The 19,193-nt window shown below is 39.8% G+C and overlaps 1 protein-coding gene across 1 annotated transcript in view; it reads right to left on the reverse strand.

Moving 5' to 3' along the window:
• The window catches only part of ipo11 (importin 11), a 154,030-nt gene that overhangs the window by 56,320 nt on the left and 78,517 nt on the right, over positions 1–19,193 (reverse strand). The window contains exons 17-22 of the mRNA XM_074637658.1: positions 17,013–17,046; positions 16,791–16,831; positions 16,516–16,632; positions 13,380–13,493; positions 8,633–8,748; positions 6,866–6,942 (exon numbers count right to left, since the gene is read on the reverse strand). Coding sequence (XP_074493759.1) covers positions 6,866–6,942; positions 8,633–8,748; positions 13,380–13,493; positions 16,516–16,632; positions 16,791–16,831; positions 17,013–17,046 — 499 coding nt within the window. The remainder of the gene's footprint in view (positions 1–6,865; positions 6,943–8,632; positions 8,749–13,379; positions 13,494–16,515; positions 16,633–16,790; positions 16,832–17,012; positions 17,047–19,193) is intronic.

Raw genomic sequence — 19,193 nt, forward strand, 5'->3', positions numbered from 1 at the left:
TGCTACATGTATATAATAAACATTGAGATACGTTATTCAAATTTCTTCCATCCCGGGCAGTCAATACGGCCAAATATATCCAACATCTGTGGCAGCTGTAATCAGTCATTACTTCTAGTTGAGAAGCCTGTAATAAAAAGGTTATCCTCTGGTGGGGATGTCCAGATTGATCCATGGAGCACATTAGCCGGGCAGTTAACGGAGAGACCACATTCTTTCACAGGCAAAAGATGAGGCTGAAAGCTCTCTCAATACATTGCCATTGATCTTCGTGCAGATGGCCTGACATGTCTTTGGCTGCAGTAATTGCTAACTGATGGGATGATCATGAAGCAATGTGGCCAGGGGCTTTGATAATTGAAATTATTATTATTATTAGACTGTCCAATTTTGTTCTGTTATTACTTTAAAGCCATTTCAGGAAGGTCATGTTGCAGTAGTCCTGTCTATTATCATTTATTTACCTTAAACTGTGGAAAGGCAGGCTATTAGTATGGAAACAATTGGTCGAAATTGTTGTTTCCTGTTTGAAATGACAAGCAGAAAACCAGGGACCAATCAGGTACGTCACCGCTTGAATGGCCAGTTGAGTGGAGCAGCACGTCTCCTAGTGTCCTCGCCGGACCTAGTGGACATGTAGCGCTGCATTTAACATTACAGACATGACCACTGACTATTTGTATATAACAAGTTAGCCACAAATTCACAGACTGACCAGACACGGTCCAGCCATATACTCAGACTGGCGGCGAGTGTGAAGTCAGTAGTAACGTTATAGGTGTGAACGTCGCAGTGCAGTGTGTGTACAGTTTAGGCTGCCGTCGCCGCCCGCCAATTTCTAGAAATTGTGAAGGGCATTTTTCACCATTTTCTAAAATGATATATACTAAGCCATTAATCTATTGATAAAAAGTACAAGATAATACTGAAGGCTGAAGGCTATTAACTAGGGCTGTCAAGGTTAATGCAATAATAGTGCGTTAAAGCAAATTTGTTTTAACGCCACAAATTCTTTTAACCTAATTGATTTTTCGGGGGTTGTAGCAGGCTCAGTTTTAAACTTAGAGTAAAGATACTGGCATGCAATTAGATAACCTAAGGAATCCATTGGTACCAACCATGTCATGGTAGCTTAACGCTCCAAACTTACGCTAAATCTTGGCGAGGAAAAACTTTCATGGCCATTTTCAAAGGGGTCCCTTGACCTCTGACCTCAAGATATGTGAATGAAAATGGGTTCTATGGGTACCCACGAGTCTCCCCTTTATAGACATGCCCACTTTATGATAATCACATGCAGTTTTGGGCAAGTCATAGTCAAGTCAGCACACTGACACACTGACAGCTGTTGTTGCCTGTTGGGCTGCAGTTTGCCATATTATGATTTGAGTATATTTTATTTGTATGCTAAATGCAGTACCCGGGAGGGTTTCTGGACATTATCTGTCATTGTTTTGTGTTGTTTATTGATTGAATATGTACACACATTTGCATAAAGCCAGCATATCTGCCAACTCCCATAATGATAAGAGTTTTAAATACTTGACTAATCTCCTTTTAAAGGTACATTTTGAACAGATAAAAAAATGTGATTAATTAAAGAGACCTTTATTCTTAATTTCCCATGTTTTATAAGAATACTTTATATATTTTCAGTAAGAAGCCCTCATGTTTTCTGACATTTCACCATTAATGTGTTAATTAGATGTTGCTGCTCTTTGCTTTTAAAAGGAAACTCAACATTTCCTCCATCTGTTTCAGACTGAAGCCCTCTAGCAGTTCAGTAGCCATTATGCCTTCCTTTCCCTGCACAGCTTTTACTGTGAAAACAGCAAGACGTGAGTTTCTTAACAAGTAATATAAAATGGCATTTAAATTAATGGATACTGTAACTCCATCACTTGCTCACGCTAATCACTGTTAGGCCAACAAAGGACACAAACTCCCTTGCTTACTCTCCATCATCACTAGTCAGTGCAGCAGACACAGTGGAAATGTGTCCTAGTTCAGAGTGTGGTGGCAGTGATACAGGACATAGTGCTAGTCTAACAATTTAGCCAAGGCAAGGCTCTTGACATTCTAATTAGGGAATTTGCTGCTCCAGTTTAGCAGTGATGGAGCGGGGCTCTTTATCAGGCAGGCCAGGCCACACACCTGGCAAGCTGCAGTACCATACAGAGCCAGACTCTCTCAATGGCCCACATCCCTCCACTGTTGCTCTCTATGGACTAAACAAATGAACCGCCGAATGTTCTGGTGAAAACCAGCCAAAGATGATGACTGACCAGTTTCACGAAAAAGAAAAAAAAAAAAAAGAAAAAAGCCAAGTTAATTACCTCTATGAGAATTATTCAATATATGTAAATAAATGCATGAATATAAAATGATCCTCCACTTATTCTCATGTTCAGTGTTAAAAAGACACATTTTAAAACTGTTTGCTAATTAGTTCTGACCTGTGACCGTACCTCTGAGCTGTCATTTTTCATCACAGAAGCTTGGAATTTTTCCCTCTAATACTTTGCATCGACAGCCTACAGTCTCATTCAATGAGATAATGTGCTTTAAACGTGCTGATGTTAAGAAAAATGTCAAATAAGAGAGACAGACACAGGGAGAGGGAGAGGGAATGAGGCATGGGGGGATAATACAAAATAAGGGATAAAGGATATAAGGAGCTCTTAATGAAGAGGGAAAAAAAAAAAGCATGACACCACACTCCTTTGGAGACGAGAACAAGGATTTGGGTTCCTTTTACAGGAGTAATTAAAGGCAGGATAGGGCAAATGTGGAGAACAAAGATGTGCCATACAGGTGGAGATAAAGTGTGGCAGAGGTGTGGACTTGAGTCGCAAATTTAATGACTTTAGATTTGAATTGACAAAATAAAAAAAGTAACTCGTCTTGGACCTTAACATTAATGACTCGTGACCTCGATGTCATCACCCAAAAAGGAAATCATTTAAAAATGTGTGCACAAAGTAGTAGTAGAAAATCATGAAGAACTTACGTTACTCTGTTAAAATAGCGTTACATTTGGTGAAGAGTGCATTATGACTAGTTTAGGACTCAAACCTCAAAGTTTTGGACTTGGGACTTGAGGGCAAAGACTTGAGATTTACTTGTGACCAGCAAAACAATGACTTGGTCCTTGGTTTCTATAAAAATAAAACCCCTTTTAGTTCATTTCCGCAGATGTGAAAAGGTCTGTTCCGGACAGAGTCTTAGCACAGAGTAGTTAATGAGGCAATCGCTGTGCGAGGGACTAAGTTGTCACAGCCGGTGTGTACGGCTCAGTTTGGAGTAATTGGTAACACGGGTGTTGTGACAAATTTATTAACCAGTGGGAAAATGTCCTCACCGTGACATCCCTAATTGGTTAAAAGATCATTCTTGATAAGATCAAAAGCTGGAAAACAGCTAGTGGATTTGGTGTTTAAATCATTTTTTAAACTGCTGTATCAGTCAAATAATTAATGATGTGCAGACTACCGCCACAGATTAAAAGACAGATTAAATCAATTTTAGACACAGGAGCACATTTAAAAATGAGAAGATGACACGTTTCAGGTTAAGGTTGACCTGATATAGGCAAACAGCATTACAGTATGCAAGTATGCATGATGTAAGTGCAGCATCAGAGTATCCATAAGAAGTTCAAGCACTGGAAGATCCTAAATGGAGCCCACATTTTTTCTCATGAATGTTTAAAATCTGACTTGCATAAAAAATAAAAGCAAAATGCTGGGAAAAGGGACAAAATACCTCCACCGTGCATTTGCTTATCATTTTGTGTTTTTTACTTGACTAATGGCATGCTGTTAGCTTGTACCTGGAGAGATGTGAAAGCTTTTTCCTTTTCTTTGCTTTAATGTGTCTGTCACAGCCAGAGAAAAAGCAGCACTCATCTCCACCGAACAAATATTGAAGGAGAGAAATGTGACAAGCCTCCGTAGTAAACACAGAGGATGATGATGATAGTAAGCAAAATCGGGTCACAGAATGAGCGTGTTTCAATGAAGTTATGTTGTCTGAGGTGGACGTGGGCACTATATCGTAACACATTAGGCTGTTGTTGGATCACTGACAGAAAAGACGGATAATAAGGTCCTACACATTTAGGCATATTACAAGTGTACAAAACAAGAAAAACCCACAGGAATTAGTTTGTATTTTTGATAGGGCTGCAACTAAGGATTATTTTCATTATTGATTAATCGTGAACATCAGAAAAAAGGGAAAAATGCTTGTGAATGCCAGTGAAAATTTATTTAGAGCCCAAGATGACGTCATAAAATGTCTTGTTTTGTCCAAACAATGGTCAAAAAACCCAAATATATCCAATTTACTATGATGTAAGACAAGGGAAAGCAGCCATCGATTATCTGCTCAAGGCTAATTTGTGACTCATCGTTGCCGCTCTAATTTGAGCCTGCATCTGTTGGATTGCAGAGCAGGGAGATCTGAAATAAATGGTGCTGACAAATCAGTGCATATCTGCAGGTAAACCTACAAGCACATGTATAGGACCTATCAAAGTGTTCATCATTATTTACATACAACCATACGAGGGTTGGTGCCGGTCCACGTGTCCTGGAAAGTTTCGATGTCCCGGACAAATGGGAGACATTGCGGTGAAATATTATCTGTGTTTATTGAGCTAAAAAACAACTGACAGGCAGGATATGTAAAGAATGACGGTCTCCATTTCAGACTGTCGGCTATCTCAGACTCATCGTCGTCATCAGGGTTTCCACCAGTGTATTGCAAGCCCGGCGGCCTAAATTGAGTCCCTGCCGGGCCTAAGCATCTGGGATTATTATTATTATGATGTTTTTTTTAACTAAAACGTGTTATACAAGCAGTGAACTCCTTTAAGGCATAATTCAGTGCGCAGATTGTGTGCTTAATGTTAGCAAGTGTATGGTCGATTGAGAGACAGAGCGTGTGTGAAGAAGTTAGAAGTAACGTTATAGCTGTGAGCGTAGCAGTGTAAGAAATACTACCACTCTTCAAGACCAAAGCCAAGTTCCTGTGTCTTGCTTGCAACCAGCTGATTACAGTGAAGGGGGTTAAAACCCAAAGTTAGCAACAACGACCTGGCCTTTAAGGTGGACCAGCCATTCTCATTTTTGCGACAAGTCGCTCTTCCGAGTTTTGCTAGGAAGTGGGGAGGGGCCATTGGCTTGATTTGGCGTCACGGCTGGTGTTATCTGATCGCAGGATAGTCTCTAGTTTAAAGTATTGTCTGTCCTCTTACTGGTTTTACATTCCCTCTCCCCGTCTTTCAATCCATCGTTAAACTAGCCACCCACACCAGTAATATGGGAGCCGATCAGTGCGCACTAATCACTTGACATTTCTTCATCAATCATTCTTCATCAGTCCCACTGTCAGACTTCTAGGAGTGTATACACGTTACTCGTGTTATTAGTCAACTATTCTATTTTCATTCTTACTAGGTTCATCGTCCTTGCTGGTAGAAAACAGATGCTCCATCAAATGTTTCAGTATTGTTGCTGTAGAGTCACAGTGTGACAACCCCCTTCACACATACCTTACATTTAATGAAAAAAAAAATCACAGTTTGCCAGGGCTGGGCTTTTCCTCTGTGCAAAGGCTTCTTGGCTGCAGTAGCTGTTTTTGTCACCTCCCCCTCTGTGTAATTGGTCTAAAATGAAACGTGACTGGTTGTGCTGCTCTGTAAAAAGAACTTTTCCTTTACTGTTCATTGCCTCGGTTTACTTTTTCTGTTCCGTACTAGATAAGAGTAAAAAGGGCTTCTCTTATCTTTCCATCCATCCGTGTCCAAGCTCCTCAGAGCACACCTCCAGTGTAGAACTTTTTTTCTTTCATTCATTTTCCTGCCATCACTTCTTAAATCATTAATTTTTATCCAACCACCTGCTTGTTATGTTTTCACCAAACTTCCCCTTTTCTCAACTCTCTTTTAAATCCTTCCCGCTCTGTTTCATCCATGTGTGACGGTCTTTCTGAGTCCTTTGCTCTTCTGTGTCTCATGGATTCCCTATCCGCACTATAAGTGATCAAATGCTCCAGTAAGCCGATCAGGCCACAACTAGTGTTCATATTAGTCTGACTCACTCGTTATGTGCAGAAGCACCAAATCAATACTGTTCTTCATCACACTGAAGGCCACACACACACAGCCACACACACACAGCCACAGCCACACAGCCACACAGCCACACACACACAGACACACACACACAGCCACACAGCCACACACACACACAGCCACACACACACACGCTACAGTAAGTGAGGTGTACCAATGCTCCAGGCCTGTGATAAATCATCCAGCCAGTTCCATTCAATCTGCCACCGCTCACAGCTGCCTACAGACCCGGAGTTGTGGCCCTGAAGCCTTGAGGCTACTGCAAAGCCACAACTGTGATCTCTGCAAGCCACACTGCCCAGATAAATAATAAAACTATGAAAATGAAGTCCATGTCCATGTGTGTCATCAACCTACTGTTCTCATTCTCTCAGCTTCTCTGTGACTTGCCCATATCATGTTGGTTTGTTCTTTGAGATAGTTCAGCTTTTTTTTCTATCTAACTTTGTGTTTTCTCTCTTCTGAACTCCACACACACTCGAACACATCACTTCATTATACAGGATGCCACAATTTGACCTCATGCTGATCGAACGATGCAAAATGCATCATAGTAGTATGATTATTGATGTCATTGTGATACCTTCCTTTTCTACAACTGATTTCATTTATATGTTAATGCTAAACTCCATGAAGTGAGGGGGAAAAAACAAATTCATTTGCACACACACGCACTAACAGAGCACTAGACGGACTAGCAAACAAGGAAATCTCATGTGAGCTCACCCAGCAAAGCCGACATGTTCTGGAAAATTCTGAGCAGCTCCGGGGTGATGGCTGGGCTGTTCTCCAAAGTCACCAACCTGCATGATGAGAGGAAGGGAGGGACGAGAGCAGGCAGAAGGGAAAGTAAAAAAAAAAGAAAGGAGAAGAGAGTTCACAGGAGAGAATAAAAACAGAAAATGGGGGGAAGTTGTGAGAAGGGAGTACCGAAGATATAGATTAGAGGTGGCAAAAGAAAATGGGAAGACAAGTACAGCGGGACAAATTACAGAGACGGAAAGAGGAAAAGAACGTGGGCATCAAAAAGGTGGAAAGAAATAATACATGGTGAAGTTGGAAAAAGAAGGAGGCAGAGGAAAGCAACGTTAGTGGTTTGGCTCAGTTTAAAGAAAAATCATGTCAAATAAGTCTGATGATTGGTTGATTAATATCAACAGTTTTACACATTTGTTTCTAAAATAAAGAAAATTTAATTTAATTTTGGACAGTCAGATTGGCTCTTGTAACTCATAATGGGTTAGGTTTTATTTTTAAACATTTTATGTACAAAATAATTAATCAGTTCGCCAGAAAAGATATTTACTGCTAAATGAGATAAAGTGGTTAGTGGTTAAAGGGCGAGTCCATTATTTATCTATTTCTTTTAGGTTTTTATATCATTCTGTAGCTTCCCAGTGGTGCTCCTTCTGTATTCAAATCCAAACATTCAAATTATGGTTTAAGTATGTATGTTTTAGCATCAAAATCCAATTTTCCCGAGCCCTTCGAAAAACTTTTCCCCACATGACCTGATGTAGTTTGCTACATGTACAGTATATATACATCCTTATAGTCAGTGAATTAACGTTACCTACAGTAACTTAGATGTTGCATTTGAAAAAAACTGATATATGTTATATTTAATGCTTATAAAAAACACTCAATGATCAAAAACCCCCAAGAAGAAGAGACATGAATGACCGATTTGATGCATGCTCCCCAGACTAATAGAAAAAAACAAGATAGACAGATACTGAGAGGGCCACAGAGAGAGAGGATAATCAGCTGATAAAAGATAAAAGCAAAAGAAAATGACATTGACTTTGTAAACAAAGCAAACAAATACGGCGCGACTGTTAATCAGGCAGGAATAAAAGGCGGGACGGAGACATAAGACTGTGGCTTTGTACTACAAGCACACACAGCATGCAGAACACTGCAGCTCTCTACAGACAGAGAACAACACATTAAGCAGGGACAATAGGATAGGAATAAAAAAGGGAACCCAGCAAATTCTCTTCTACCGAACCAAAACTTTTTGCGGTTGTAATGCATTTGCAAAAAGTGAGCGTACCGCTTCGCAGCAGATTCTTGAGATAGCTTTAAAACGGCAAGTGCCCAAAACAATAAAAAAGGCAAGATTGTGAGGCACATGAATTATCGCCCACCTAGAGTAGTTGTCTGTGGAAAAGCGAATTATAATAAGATGTCACGGTGAGCCCATTTACCACTACTTATCTGCAAAGTTATCTGCATAGATGGGACCCTACGTGAGTCAGTAAATGAGGATGACTAATATGACAAAAAGAAAAGGACTTGAGAGAATTGAGTGACAAAGAAAAGAGGAAAATAGAGAGATAAAGACAGCTAGATTCATAGTATGGATGTGTCGTGTGTGTGCGAGTGTGGTCTGACATGCGAGGGAAGAAAATGAGATCACCAAGTTCTTCGTGTGCATCGGGGAGTTTTTTTCTATAATGTGTAGTAGTGTATATGCGTGTGTGTCCGTACCAAAGCTCCAGTCCATCCTCCAGCAAATACACATGCGGCGGCTGGGAAACATCGGTGCTCAGCTGGATGACAGGAAGAAGGAAAGGGTACAGGTTCTTACACTCTGCCCCCAGGCCCTGTGAGAACACACAGATACAGAAAGTCAATTCCAAATTAGGAAAACCTGACAAAGGAAGCAGACAGGGGGACTTTAAGGGCTGTACTTTATGTGCTTTAGCTTAATGGGTGTTCCTCTGGGCAAAGTTGAGAACGATAGACCTATAGAAAAGTTCAACATTTAACTGCTCTGACTCACTTGTTCCCAGGAATGCACACCTTGTCAGAGCACACTGTCCCCAACGCTACACAGCATTTAGTACCTTGTTCTTACATTATGTAAGATGCATGTAGCGGAGCGAGCACGCTGCGGGGCATGTGCAACTGTTCCCGCTTTCACAACACGGAAGTGTAATGAATAGTGTCTTTTTGTACTGTTCGGCTGAAAGATACATGCCTTAAGGTGCAAGAGTCGTTTGGGGAATTTTAATACGTTCTTTTTATGGCTCTTTTAAAACGGCATGTGCCCATTTACTTCAATTGGTTGAGTAAAGGCTCAGGTACAAATCTAACTTAATGTCCTTTTAGTGGTCATACCATGGACATAAAATGAGAGTAGAACGGACATTGAACAGCTTGCCGTGGTCATTTGGCAAGCTCAAAAGGAAATGGCACTCAGTGCTGGGCATTGACCGTAGAAATAGAATGAGTTTGCCTGCTACAACGGTTACAGTTCTATGCAATGGCAACGGTGCATTAAAAATGGCCACTGCTCTGACCATCCTGTTATGTTGATTAGAATGGGAATGTCCATTTTACTCTCATTCTATTTCTATGGGTCAAACACATATTAACGACGTTCCAGGTGGCACTAGGGTGAGTAGGAGATGACGGAGTTTTCCTTTGGGAAGATCTGCTCTTTAAAGTGTAATGCACAAACCCATTTGTTACAGATGAGCACGCGTTGGACATAAGTATGTGGCTATAATATAAGGTTGAGGATGAGGAAAGAGCAGCTGAGCAGTGCGTCATCTTGACCTTCACTTGGCTGTTAACTCATGGAGGATCACAGTCAAAGACAGTGCTGCTGGGAACTAGGGTCTTCAATGAATATTCTACAATTTCATATTGCAGACCCTTTTGTACAAAGCGACGTACATCTGAGAGTTCGTACAACACAAGCAAGGATCTAGATAGGAGGGAACAATGTGAGTAAGTAGCAACAACAGCTTCAAGTGTCCGATCGGACACAGGCGCCGACAGGCAGCGCACAGAGGCAGTGCACAGGGTGTATAGAAGCAGATTTAGTTTTTTATCATCATCATTAACAACATCAACAACGTCATCAATATCATCATCATGAATATCCGAATCAACATAAGCAACATCCTCAATATCCTCATCATCAACATCATCAATAGCATCAGTGTCATTAGGTGCGGAGGTGTTCATGAAAGAGCTGGGTCTTTAGCTTTTTTTCTTAAAGGTGGAAAGGGACTCTGTGGATGGAATGGAGTTCGATAACTCATTCCACCACCGGGGGACTACAGAGGAGAAGAGTCAAGGTAGTGACTTAAGGCTCTGTTGTGATGGGAGTACCAGGCACCTTTCATTGGCAGAGCATAGTGGGACAGGAGGGACTGTAGACCTGGGAGGCGGGAGCTGTTATTGTTGCTGTTTTGTAAGCGAGTTTCGAATTTGATGCGAGCGGCAACTGGGAGCCAGTGGTGAGAACAGCGGAGTGGCGTGTGCTGTTATTGTGTTATTGTGCTGACGCGTGTGAACATTCTAAATTCAAATAAATATTTGAATCGTAAAAAAACAAACAGATATTCGAATATAAAAATTAACATTCGATTTTGAAAAAAAAATGCTTGGCTGTCTGCCTGGTGCAAACTGAATGCACAGTATGACAGGAGTCACACAACTTTCATTAAGTGAAAATGAAACGTACCGTTAGGTCAAGCTGGACGAGGAATAATTCAACAACAACTGTAAAGACAGCAGAGAACTCGGCCGCAGAGAGACCATGACCTAACAGCAAGCGTTACTTTACGTCATGCAAACAAACCACGTACCTATCAGCTGTGCGCCTGAGATCAGACAGAAGACATGACCATTTCAAAGATGGGTTAGTAGTACTTGCTATCTTCCGACATTTTTACTTTTTAAATGGAAGACACACGTTTTGTATTGAGATATTTACTGGAAATGACATACAATATATCCAACAGCAAGTAGGAAACTCCCTGGAGATCTCCCTTCAGCCAGCTGCCACTTTATTTAGGTTTTTGCAGTAAAATGAGGAGGTATCGTATAGATTAGGGCTGGGCAATTGAACGAATATAGTGGCTATAGACGAACGGCTGAGTACATTGCAAGTTGTGTTTTATTTTAGGGGGGTGATGTTTTTTCATTTTATTTAGCTAATTCAATGGTCTATCTCCGAAGAACGAGAGCCGCTCAGCTTCTCAGCGGGCAGAGAGAGAGACAGCGGAGGGAAACAGGATGTAAAGCCACCATACTTTCACGTATAACTCGGTGAAATAAGGGTTTATTTTGACAAAACAAAGTTGATTGTGGAAAGTTTGTTTCTGTCAAGTGCGTTTTATGATGCTCCGCCACTCAAACAGCTGATCTGCCAGCTGAAACTATTACACATTAATATACAGTATATAAACTAAGTCCTAATTGATTATTAGAAGTCTCTTTTTGGAATAATCTCCAGTCATCCAGTATATTATGTGCTGGATGAAATGTATGAGTAGCACTAGAATTTCATTTCAAGTGACTATCTGTGATTTGGATTCTGCTTCCCTGCTCATATTTATCTGTGGGGAAACGTATAAAACTGTTGAACAGTAGGCTATACATCTTTCAGCTTTTCCTATACTGCTGCTTCGTCTCTGATGCGTGTCAGTGAGCTCCTGTTAGAGAATTTAAGTAGCAACAATGTTCAATTATACTTTATTACCTGTGTCTTTATTATTACTGGCAAAAAGTCTATATCCATTTGACTAGATTTACAGTATATTCTGTACTGTATTAACTGATTCTTTAAAGCTTCAATTAGCAAGATAGGTAACAAAACACCAGAATAACCTGGATAAATGTTTTTACTTGCATTTCTATACAACACTTTAATGGAATTTACTTTCATGATTAAAGTAACTATGACTGATTAACACAAATCAAAGGAATTTATCAAATGTGCATCCATAGCTTACAATAAACCATTTGTTTTGTGTTGAACAAACAGCTCCTCTTAATTAGAAATCATTTTCAACTAATTTGAACTGACTAGTAACTACAGAACTTCAACCATACTTTTTTCCTTCTTTTTTTTTTTTAATGTCAGCATTATATTAAAATCTACATTAGTATGTGATTACACGATTCACTAATCCAAACCCCTTCAGCGGTAGACTTTCAATGCCTCCCACAGTTTGCCAGATGTGTACTTGTATTACCCTTTCAAAGGGAGTGTGTCTCTATCACTGAGCGTTTCATCTCCCACTGTGAAGTAATGCAGCGGCAGCCACATGGGGGCCCAAATATTAAAGACAGGCTCCTTCAATGCTGTGGGGAATGGAGCTTCTGTCTCACGTTACTTTCTTCTTAACTTCAGTTAGTGATAAACCTGAATGATATTGAAGCAAATGATTGGAAATGATACCAGTTGCCCCACAAAAACAACAGAATCCTAACATCACACCGCTAAAAGCAAAAAAAGGAGTTTTGACATGTGTCTTAATCAGTGGTTTAAACTATATGTTTGCTCATTGCGTGAGCAATTGAATTTGAGAATAACAGAGCAGGAAAGACAGCCAGAGCCTCTCTCCAGGTTGCCTTATTCAGTCAAGTCACAATTTATGGCAGGTGAGGGTGAGGTTAAAAAAAAAAAAATAAAAAAAAATCGGTGTCACAGTAACCTAGCCATTTGGGGAAATGTGTCTGACCCATGTCACCCTGGCAGATATTTTGGAACTCAGCAACATGTGGCCCACACAAGTAAAACCACACTTACTGCCAGATCCACTTAACAGTACCACCTGTCATACCGCAGAACCTGGTATTTCCACTCACAATGAACAATTACCATGATAAACTTTTAATTAAAAGGGCTATCTAACCCACAGAACCATTATTGAAGTTAAACCTCAGTTGTATTTCCTGCAATAGTTTTGTTAATGAGCTATTTTTCTTGTGTTCCTGAGAGAGATGAGTGCTGGCGAGGTGAGCCAGCCAAACGCAGCTTATTCAGACAGTAAATTTCTATCTGACAGCAACCGTGCATCTAGGCTTGAGCTGCTTAACAGCGCTGTTGGGAGTCTAGTAAAGCCCAACATTGTGCCCCCTTCACTAATGACACATTTGTAAAGTCGTTTTTCATTTATTTCCCTTCTAATCAACATGTTTGGTGTTTTACAACCACTAGCTGAATGGCATTTATATTTAAGTAATTGACATTTAGTGGAATTTATTGTGACACAATGTTGTTTAATTCCATTATGGTATTTTAGCCAACAGGTGGCACATTTGGCAAGAGTGAAATCTCACACATATCTAATGACAAGGTGGTGCATAAACATAATACACTTGCCGAATTCTGCTTGGCTGACAAGGATGCTTCCATGCATGAACACTGAGCATATGTGTGCCTTATTTGACACGATGCAAAAATGTTGGAAGTTGGGGATGTGCGCCATACCTGAACCAGGTGGATGAGTGTAGTGAGGATGGCACATCGAAGCATGTTGTGTTCTTCAGATTGCTTCCAGAGCAGCGGCAGGTACTGCACCAGACAGCCTACGTATGGCCGGATCTGAAACGGAAGAAAATGGGAAAAATAAGGCACAAAACACACACACTGAGTTTCAACCTGCAACTTCCAAAACAGCTAAAATATTTAACTACTATCAAATGCATGTTTAATTTGGGAGCAGTGACAGTAGGGGTGTAAGAAAATATCGAAAATATCGCAATATTATGTTTTGTGATACTGTATCGATTCTCAAAAACACAATCGATTTTTAAATAATGGTTTACTTTATATCATTTTCAAAGATGTGCCCTCTCAAAGTAGAGCTATGATGTTGGATTTTACAGGGACTGTGATAAATGCAAATGCAGATCGCACTGTTCTGACTGCATAAAAACAGATTTTATGCATATGGTGGTGTGTTCTTTATAATATGACAGTTTTCCTAAAATTAGATTAAAAAAAATCGCAATATATCGCCTTACTTACAGTATCGCAATAAATTGAATCTTAACCCATGTATCGCGATACGTATCGTATCCCCGGATTCTTGCCAATACACAGCCCTAAGTGACAGGCACAATGGTGTATGTATATTCATCAGATACCTAAAAACACTTAGAAACAACTCAAGCATTGCAGCAGTGTAAGCTTAATTAGCCTGAAATTGTGTTAACATTTAGTATATAGGATAAAAGAAAAGTGATCAACTATGCAGGTAATGTAACGCTTCCCCTCAAAGCGTTGTATGTTCGGTTTTTCCAGCAGTGAATTTAGACACAATCCCCTTATCCTATGCCTCTATCAACCCAAAGCAGCTGCTTCAAAACATACTTCAGAGGAAAAGATGTGAAAAGAAAATATTGGACAGGCTGTTGAAAACACAGCATATATTTTCTTCTTAGTGTAACAGAGAAAGTCAGAACTCCACTGAGGTGATCTCTCTTGATGCCTCAACTCTACAGTCTGTAAAAGGGCTCATGGAAGCCAATTTGGCCGACACATGATGATGTGAGTGTTTGTAGATCCGTAGCAGCTACAGCAACAACACTCAGAGCTGAACAGGTGTGTAAAGTAACACGATATTACGATTTTTCAGTATACATTTTGGAAATATACAAGCTTCACACATAAGCTGTTGTATCGTTCTCATTAGAAAACTTGTTCCACAGTTGATCTTGTATACCATAGCGGTGGGGGGAAAATCGATACAGCATAGTATCACGATATTTTGTGTGGGTTGTAGTGGGCTTAGTCTTAAAGCTAGAGTGAAGATGCTGGTATCATATAAAACTAGAAAACCTAAGGAATCTCCTGTTAGCTTGACAAGAAGAACGCTAAATAACGCTCCAAATTAACGCTAAATTTTGGTGATGAAAAACAGGCATGGACATTTTCAAAGAGGTCCTCTGACCCCAAGATATGTGGATGAAAACTGAGATGCACAGAGTGAAAACTGAATCTTATTAGATAAAACAGATGTTGACAAACATCATAATTTGCATTTGAAAAAAGGTAATATATCACAATATATCTTATCGCAAAATGTTTAAAATCGCAATAAGATCGTATCCTGACTTAAGTATCATGATAATATCGGATCGTGGGGCCTCTGGTGATTCCCTCCCCTAATATACCAACATAACTTATCTCAATCAATGCTCCATACTACAGCAACCTCCATAACAATCTATTTTTATAACAAAATTGGGCTGTATTTACGATTCAACTCTCTATCCTGAGTTGTATATATTACCTACAAAACGTCTTTCTTTTGTTTTAAACACTTGAATCTGGGCGGTCAGTGGACCAAATGGATGTCATCACTCTCATACCTGTGTGAAATTGGAAAATAAATGTCATGGCACACTGTAATTTAGGTGCACTCGCCGTGCAGCCGGCCAACTCGAAGACATCCGAGTATAGCACTGAATCACGGACTTCAAAAAGTTTTCAGCCATTTTCTTGTGCTGACTTGTGCCAACCCTTCGTATTCCCTGTAGCTTCAATGTGGCCGGGATTCAGAACCCACAACGGGATTTTTGCTCGATTACACCTTTATAAGGATTTGGCTGAGGGCAGAGCGAACAGTAAAAATGAAATATGACACACAGCCTTGAGGAGAAAGATTAAAAAAAGGGAGAAAAACAGTCCCACAAACCAGCTGAGGGTGTCTTCTGTGACACTGACAGCAGAGAAAGGAGCTGAATCTCATCATATCTGTCATCATGTTCATTTCAACACAAGCATGGTTTCATTGCCTAGTTTTCTCAGCTGCTGCCACTCTTAGTGGGTTTGAACTCCCTCGTGAGGAGAGTTAGAATATTAATGGGACTTCCACTGACTCTCGAAGTTTAGCCAGGGCCAATGACTGGGGGAAGACTTAACCAGACTGACAGTTCACAAGGATGAAAGCCAATTCTGTGAAAGATTTAAGTCAAGGGATCGTTTAAAGGAAGGTGCTTAAAATGGATCTGAAAAGAGCCTGAGGGGGTCAAGAGAAAGGTTAGTTTTTAAGAGTTGGCAGTTAAGTGGATTAGAACGACTTATTGGATGCTCAGAAAAAAAATTAAAATCCGTATGGCCACAAAAGCACTGCAGTGTGGCAGAAGGGAGGCTGTGTCATCGTGGTAAATGAGTGCGGGGCTGCCTCAGGCCTTGTGATTTACACAGCCAGTGTCTCAGGATGTGAAAAATCATTCATGTTTAGCTATCTTTTGAGGACAGATGGCTGTTTCACCTTGGTGGTCTGGGGCTAGTGCCGGGTGACAGATGTTTTGTACCTGTGTTATGTTCTTTACAGCTTCACATGTCCCCTGCAGAGTACGAATCGATTACTACAATTTGTGTGGTGCTATTCTTCACGAAGCGGCTGCAGAATATATCTCCCCAGATGTCCAACGCAAGGGCTCCTTCATGGACACTTTAGAGCAGGGGGTATTCAATTAAAATTCAGAGAGGTCCAGTAAGAGAAAATGTCCGGGTCCTGATTTAGAGTTTGACTCAACTTCAATTTACATACTGCAATTGATGATGGTAAAGAAATTATAGGAAACTTTTCTATGTTTGATATCTCAAATCTCACCTGGGTGTTCACTCTCTCGATGACACAGGAGATGACATGGAGCACCTGCATTTTAGTGTCGCACTCCGTCACCTGCTGCAACAACTGGAAGAGCAGCCCGAAGATAGACTCGAGGTACTAAGGAAAGAAGGGAGAATTTAAGAGTCAGAAAGATGGGGGAATGGAGAGATAAAATGTTTTAATTTAGTCATTGATTATTGTGAGATTTTGATTCTACTCATCACTGAATTAAAAGCATGTATAGTAATGTCCACGTTAGTGATAGATGAACTCACTGGGAGGAATTGCTCTGTCCGGAACTCAAAGTCATCAACAGGTGGTCGGGAGTTAAGGATGAAATCAAACTGCAGTTCATCATTCAGCACACACTAAACCATTAATAAAGCTGGTGGTACACCATCAGATGCAGTGAGGCTTAAATAGCAAACATACTAAGAATAGCATGATCAAATTATTTGTTGCAAAAATTAAAAATGATATAAGTACAGGAAGGATATTGAGCTTCAGGGTTGTAGCAGTCTCAATCCGCACCTATGAGAAAAAAAAAAAGATGAAAATACAGTTCATTTTGAAAAGCATTTTAGAAATGAAGCCTCTATCAGTGCATCTGGATTGTTAGTTCACTACAAACTCATGTCTTCTCTCTCCGCAGCTTTGATTAGCTAAGTGGAGAAAAATAGACCGAGAGAGCAAAAGAAATATAGAAATACATAAACATGAACAGTAGATGATTGCCGCAGCTGCACGTGCAGCAATTCAACCAAACATAAAAAAAAACATAATTGCATTTTTTCCTTTAATGGCAGCCTCAGAAAGACTACAACAATGAGTTCTTACTATAGCAAAAGCTTTTAATAACTGAACACTCCAGGAGTGTGCACCTGCAGCAAGTTCGCTAAATACAGGCTGTCGATTGTTATAAAAAAAGGAAGCGGCCCCTCCACCCTTATAGACTCTAGCAGGGTAATCTAGCTGTGTCGGAGAGATGGAGGGGGAAACGTCCACCAGGGAGAAAGTGATCAGATGGAGGAGACATTAAAGAAGGAGTGAAGAGTAAGGTGTGGGACTGAGAACTCAATTACAGCACAACACATTTGAAGTACAAATGTCATCTATGGGTGGATAAGTAAGGTTGAGTTTGTGTGTGTGTGTGTGTGTGTATGTGTATGTGTATGTGTGTGTGTGTGTGTGTGTGTGTGTGTGTGTGTGTGTGTGTGTGTGTGTGTTCGGTGTTGCAGACAACAGTATCAACACTATCCAAACTATGAAAGGTCTTTGCAAGCTTTGTATTGTAATTTTAGTCCAAACAACTTCAGGTGTATTTGACTTTTTCTTAATTTCCTAACGAAGGCATTAAAAAAAAGCTATTTTTTTATTTATATTCTACCCCAATGAGTTGAACAGCATAACCCATTCTGCTGTAAATAATACTGTTTGGAAAAATAAATCATACAGTATCAAACCTTATTTTTTCTATGTGCATATTTTCACATCTATTAAATATGGAAAATCCTAGATAATAATTATGTTATTTTGGAAGACAGCATACATGTGCAGGATGAAAATGTGTTTGTTAAATATTTTATTTTTCAGTTTATAAATCATTAATATATTTATATTTGTGGTTTAGTCTATTAAAAACACACAAGCAGTCTCCATTGAAGTGGTTGGAGTTTCTCAAGCACTCTCTGCTTTTCATACTTTTAATGTCAATAAACTCACTTCAAAGGTAAGTCAGCTTTCTGGAAGATACTTATTTTGCACCGTGCTTCTATTTTTACGCATCAAACCGAAGCACAAGCTCAGTAGTACAGCACACACACTTCACTAGCTGGTGCATTTTACCAATTTTTAAGATACTGATTTAAATACGGAGCAAATTTTCAAAAAGACTCCCACAAAAACAACTTTACCGGCTAACCTGTCGCTGCTGCAAAGGATGATCACGGCGAAGTTACCGATCTCAGCTTTAAAATGCATGATGGCATTTATACTTTTTAGGACTAATCATGAATAGTATGTGTTTGTGAAGCACTGGAAAGCAAGCAGGCTCTAACGCTGCTGTGATACTATCAGTCTAAAACAAACTATAACACTGCAATAACCAGAATTTGACATGGTTTTGTCAAAGGAAAACATGTCATCAATATTTAACACTTGCAACATCATTGATTGCATCATCACATTGATTTCCCTTGTAGTGACTTGGTTTTAAGATCTGGACACCAGAAGTAAAAATACAACTATGTTCCCATGGAATACCACATGAAATTGAGTCATTTACATTAATTAAATTATTTGCATAATGCATACTGAATGATGTTTAAATCTGTGTAACAACACAGGTTTGGGGGTTGTTACTGTCATCTCAACATGGCAGAGACAAAGTTTCATCTTCTCAGAAAGAAGAACAGCATGGCAGGAAATTGCCAATATATTCAGAGAGACATGAAAGCCTTCTTCAATTCTTCAAGAGATTTAAACTGACAAACTGGCTTAATTATCATTTCAAACACTCATCCTATGCCCACATATGAAGATAAAAAACACCACTGTAAAATGTGCATTAAAGAAATTAAATTGCTTAAAGTTGAATTGACACATACACTAGTTGGATTTAGAGATGTATAAATTCCCCCCCGCTGTTTGGAAGATCATAAAATACAGAATAATGTTTT

Source organism: Sebastes fasciatus, chromosome 6 (assembly GCF_043250625.1).
Source record: "Sebastes fasciatus isolate fSebFas1 chromosome 6, fSebFas1.pri, whole genome shotgun sequence".
NCBI classification, from domain to species: domain Eukaryota; kingdom Metazoa; phylum Chordata; class Actinopteri; order Perciformes; family Sebastidae; genus Sebastes; species Sebastes fasciatus.